The 4,555-nt window shown below is 56.8% G+C and overlaps 2 protein-coding genes across 2 annotated transcripts; both read right to left on the bottom strand.

Moving 5' to 3' along the window:
* Window positions 1-147: 147 nt before the first annotated feature.
* SPATA25 (spermatogenesis associated 25) lies at window positions 148-2,089 on the bottom strand. The gene is made up of 2 exons (XM_036826956.1): window positions 1,473-2,089; window positions 148-1,082 (listed from the first exon to the last, which is right to left on the bottom strand). The coding sequence occupies exons 1-2, from the start codon at window positions 1,525-1,527 to the stop codon at window positions 553-555; spliced, it is 585 nt and encodes a 194-aa protein (XP_036682851.1). The 5' UTR covers window positions 1,528-2,089; the 3' UTR covers window positions 148-552.
* A 382-nt stretch (window positions 2,090-2,471) lies between these two features.
* Window positions 2,472-4,470, bottom strand: NEURL2 (neuralized E3 ubiquitin protein ligase 2). The gene is made up of 2 exons (XM_036826955.1): window positions 3,522-4,470; window positions 2,472-2,713 (listed from the first exon to the last, which is right to left on the bottom strand). Exons 1-2 carry the CDS (start codon window positions 4,261-4,263, stop codon window positions 2,598-2,600), a joined length of 858 nt encoding a protein of 285 aa, XP_036682850.1. The 5' UTR covers window positions 4,264-4,470; the 3' UTR covers window positions 2,472-2,597.
* Window positions 4,471-4,555: the final 85 nt, after the last annotated feature.

Raw genomic sequence — 4,555 nt, 5'->3', positions numbered from 1 at the left:
CTTAAGTCACGTCACCTCTCTAAGCCTCAATTTGTTCATCTGTAAAAATGGAGATCCCCAGAGCACCGGTAAGATTAAAGGTGAGTGGGCATGTAATGGGCCTGATGCCCAGTGGGTGCTCAAATAAGAGTTAATTTTCCTTCCTCGCCTGTGGTCCTATCACCTGCCCTCAGCAGGGTGAGAAACAAAAGGCAAGAGGAAAAGTCACATTGCCTAGGGCTTTGTACAAGAACTTCTGATCGAGTACCAAAACAGTACAAAAAGAAGCCTCCACTCCCCAAGCAGGGCCTCCTACCTTGGTAATTTTCATTGTAACCAATCTGACAAGACCTATGGCCTGGCTTAACGGTTTCTGGAAACTTCCTGGGGTCTGGGCCCTGATGGGCTGGTGTTTGTCAGAGTGGCTCAAACCACCACCCTATCCGCATCCCTGCCATAGACACCAACGACCCTGCCTGCCCAAAAACCATACGGAGAAGCCACCCTATGTGTCTGGTGCTATTTCATCCCGCTGCAAGCAGGAGCCAGGAGGTTGGCCCCTCCGGGATCTCACTAGGGCCACCGTGCCCCCTCCACAGCCCCCGCTGGCTCCGGATGGGCCATCATGAAAGCTTGAGCTGCCCGGATCAGGTCCTCTTCCCGTAGGCCTGGGACAGGCACGGTGGGGATGCCAGCGATCATCATGGCCAAAGTAAGGATGCAGATGTCGGGCTGGGAGCCGGCCTCCTTCCCTCCTGCCTCAGAGGGCAGCCCACACAGCAGGGGCCCAGGCCTGCTGGGGCCACCCAGGTAGGGAGCTCTGCTTCTGGAGCAGCCATCCTCCCAGCCCAGGCTCTCCGGCTGCCTCGCGTGGGGGAACTTGTGGCAGTACCGGCTGTACTCCCTCCGCCGCAGTGGCTCCCAGCTAGCCCCCCCAGGGCAGCCCCTGGCTTCTGGCACTGCCAGGGCCGGGCCCCAGGCCTGGGCAACGGGTGTCGCCTGCTCAGCTTTCTGGCTCAGTGGCCCTTGTCCACCAGAGGCCACCACCACTGGCTCTACAGGACTATAGAGGCCAAGGGATGAGCCCAGAGAAGCAGCCCCACCTGCAGAGACAGGAACGGGATGGAATGTTATTCTTGGTCTCTTTGAGGAGGAGGCTCTGAGGGGCAGGGCATAGGAGCAGAGCACTGGGATCGGGGGCAATTAATCCCAGCCCAAGAGGGCTGTCCAGTGGTTGGGAATTAGGTTTTACTCATAGCCACAGCCCCAGGCAGTCCCTAATGCAGACAGGTGATGGAGAAGTGTTTGCTGAATGAATGAATGAGCAAGTGGGTAGCTATTGGCAAGGACTTCTGGAATAGCTTTCTTCCAAGAGAGTTGACTCCAGGGCCAGCCCAAAAATGCCCAGCAGAACCTCCACCTCCCCAGAGCCAGGAAGCAGGTTCTCAGGGGAAGTTGTAGTACACCCTCCAGTTCCAGGAGCCCCCTCTCACCTTGGCCGGAAGGCGGAAGACCTGGATGAGTTTGTGGAGACATGAAGTAGGACATGGCTGCTCTAAAGCCCCTGTTTGTGAGGGAACAGTCGTCTGCCTCCTGTCCTACCCTCTCCGCCCTTCTAGAATGTCACCTCATAGTCCCTCCCTTTTACACCTGGAACCCAGCTCATTGACCTGTTCATTCTAGAACGTGTACATGACAATGGATAGTGTTAAAAGAGCACTGGACCAGGAACTGGGCATTCTAGGTTCTTGCCTTTACCTTGGGCAAGTCACCTGGACAGTTTTGTTCCTTGACATCCTCAGCTGTAAGATGGGGGTAATGACTGCCCACTACCTCACCAGAAGTTATGAGGGTCAAATAAGATCATTTGTATGGAAGCAAATGATCAGCGATACAATTAAAGGAGTCTGGTGCTTTGTGCTCTGTAGGGTGAGAGAAGGAATACTCTGCATTCATTCATTTGCTGTGTGACCTTGGACAAATACATTCCCATCTCTGGGCTTCAGGTTCCCATCTGTGAAATGAAGTACTTGGTCTAGGGCACTGGTTCTCACCCCAAGCTGCACATTAGATGCTCTTGGAAGCTTTTAGAAATCCTGATGCCCAGACTTATCCCAGGGTCAATTAAATCATAATCCCAGTTAGCAGTATTTTTTCAAAGTTCCTCAAGTGGTTATAACATGTGCCAAACTTGAGACCTCTGTTCTAGGGAAATGCTTCTCAATCCTGGCTGTACCTTAGAATCTCTAGGGGAGCTTTTACAAAAACAATGTCTAGCCCTCATCCTTTGACAAATCAAATGAGAATCTCCAGAGATGGGGTCTGGGGCACCAGCAATCTAAGTATCCCAGATACTGAGTAGCCAGGCTAGGGACCACTGGTCTAGGTGATGTCAAAATGCTCTCTCATTCTCTCACCTGCCCTGCTGACCCCCAGTGATTCTAAAAGAAGTGCCCCTCACAGGCTTCAGGGGCAAGGAGACCCTCCAAGGATCTGCATCAGCAACGACTGTGTTTATTTCCATCCTGGCTGGTATCAGTATGGCCAGCTTCAGGGCAACCACACCTCTGGGGCCAGGATGCATTCACGTGGCCCTGCTCCAGGGTGGCTGCAGGCCTTCACTCATACTTGCAGAAATCCTTAAGTCCTTTGGGCAGGTGGAGCCCATCAATGGCCAACCGGTGCACCACACTCCTCTGGATCACTAGGCGGCACAGAGTCTGCAGGGACGGCACTGTGGAAAGAAGGTTGTCAAAGGCAAAAGGAAGGCGAGGGTGGGGTCGGGGCTGAGACCTAGATCTAGGTCTTGGTTCCCTCTTTGTCGTTAACTTGGGCAAGTCCCTTCACTCTCCAGGCCCAGCCTGGCATGGGGTTATTCACATGATTGAGATAAGCACCTCTTTCACAACACTTTCCCAGTTCTGCAGCCCTATTTCCATTATAGCACCCATCCTGCTCCCTTCCCCCTCGCTTAGCAGCTTCTGGGGGCAGGAGTGGTGTCTGATTAACCTGTGCAACCCCCAGCCTCCAGCACAGGCCCGACACAGAGAGGGTTCTCGTTCACTGTATTCGTAAAACGTCATCAGATGTATAAATAAAAGGCTTAACAGGGCTATCGTGAACCAGACCTCAGGATTAAGAAGCTCTCACATGGGGTTTAAAAGTGATGCCTTTAAACTGGTATGCCCAAATCGATGAGCATTTGTCTAATAAAAGAGCACATAATTCTCAAAGAGGACCAACATCTAAAATCGGTGTAGAATTCATGCCCTAGGTTAATGCAGAAAATATTGGCAAAGCCAGAAAGGGAGTTAGAGGGCACCCTAATCAATCACAGCCAAGATGGGTAAATTGAGGCCCAGAGCCAGGGAAAGTGACTTGTCCAAGATCACAAGGAGAGGCAGAATCTGAAGTCAGATTCCCCAACTTCTAAAATAATGCTGGACAAACCAAGGCCTTGCTACCTGGTTCAGGAGTCCTAGCAGGTTCCTGTCCCGACACTGGGCCAGGAGGGGTCGCTGCCCAGGGTGTGGGATACCTACAGCCATACTCGACCTGGACCAGGCGCACGCTCTTGGTGGAGGCGAAGACGTCCACCACTGCGTAGAGGGGCTGGGCGGCTGGCAGCCCCCGGGCGCTGGGGCCCATGTCCTCGCCGTTGATGACGATATGCATGTCAGCCGTGCCGTCGGGGCGCGGGCAGAAGAGAACGCCCAGGCGGCTCCGGCGCGCGGTCGGAGGCAGCATGTTTAGCTCATAGAGCTGGTCCAAGAGGTGACTGTACAGCCCGGGCCGGCTGCGGCCCACCAGGCGGTCGCGGGGAATGCGAAACTGCTCAATGCACAGATGCGGTTCCACCAGGAGGGGTGGGGGGCAGCTGGGGGCCAGCGCCTCCGCCTCCGGGCGGCCCTCCCGGGGCACGCGGTTGTGATGGCGCGTGATGGCGAAGACCCAGGTGTGGCCGAGGCTGACCAGGTCGGGCAGCGAAAACTCGGGCACGGCGTCCAGACTGGCGGGGTCCAGCGCAGTCAGGCCGAGGCGCAGGTGCCCGCACCAGCCCAGCTCTTTCTCCTCGATCTCCACCAGGAACACCTGGCCGGGGGCCAGCGGCTCGCGACTGAAGCACACGCCGTGGGCGAAGCTCTCCACGCGTGTGGCCCGCGTCCCGGAGGGGTCCACGCGGATGTTGGCACCGTGTACCGGGTGGAAGCGGGTGGGAGGGGGCTCGGGGCGCGCGGGTCCCCAGGGCGCACCCAGTTCCACGGGGTCGGAGGCAGCAGCCATCTCCCAGCCATGAGGCAGGCCAGCGGGCGCCGGGGGCTATTTTGGGCAGCGGGCTCAGATGGTGACCGCGGGGGCACCATGTAAGGTACTGCCCCCCTGACTCCCTTCCCCGAGGCTCTGCCCAGGGGTCCTAGCGCCGCTTGCTCAGCCATCCCGCTTAGAACGGAGTCCCCGGGAGGCTGGGGGATCCTGGCCATCCACACCTGGGTCATCTGACCGCCGGCGCCCGGGATACGACCTGCGATGCCCACTGACCTTCACCTGGCTTGACCACCGCCGCCACCGCCCCCTG

Source organism: Balaenoptera musculus, chromosome 15 (genome assembly GCF_009873245.2).
Source record: "Balaenoptera musculus isolate JJ_BM4_2016_0621 chromosome 15, mBalMus1.pri.v3, whole genome shotgun sequence".
NCBI lineage: Eukaryota > Metazoa > Chordata > Mammalia > Artiodactyla > Balaenopteridae > Balaenoptera > Balaenoptera musculus.
Note: the sequence above shows the minus strand (reverse complement) of the source record. Positions and strands in the feature narration are given on the sequence as shown.

Coding starts and splice junctions, on each gene's coding strand:
- NEURL2 (XM_036826955.1), bottom strand. CDS start 4,263: ATGGCTGCTGCCTCCGACCCCGTGGAACTGGGTGCGCCCTGGGGACCC. Junction 2,714..3,521: donor GGTCCAGGTCGAGTATGGCT/GTAGGTATCCCA, acceptor TTCTTTCCACAG/TGCCGTCCCTGCAGACTCTG.
- SPATA25 (XM_036826956.1), bottom strand. CDS start 1,527: ATGTCCTACTTCATGTCTCCACAAACTCATCCAGGTCTTCCGCCTTCC. Junction 1,083..1,472: donor TCTTCCGCCTTCCGGCCAAG/GTGAGAGGGGGC, acceptor CTGTCTCTGCAG/GTGGGGCTGCTTCTCTGGGC.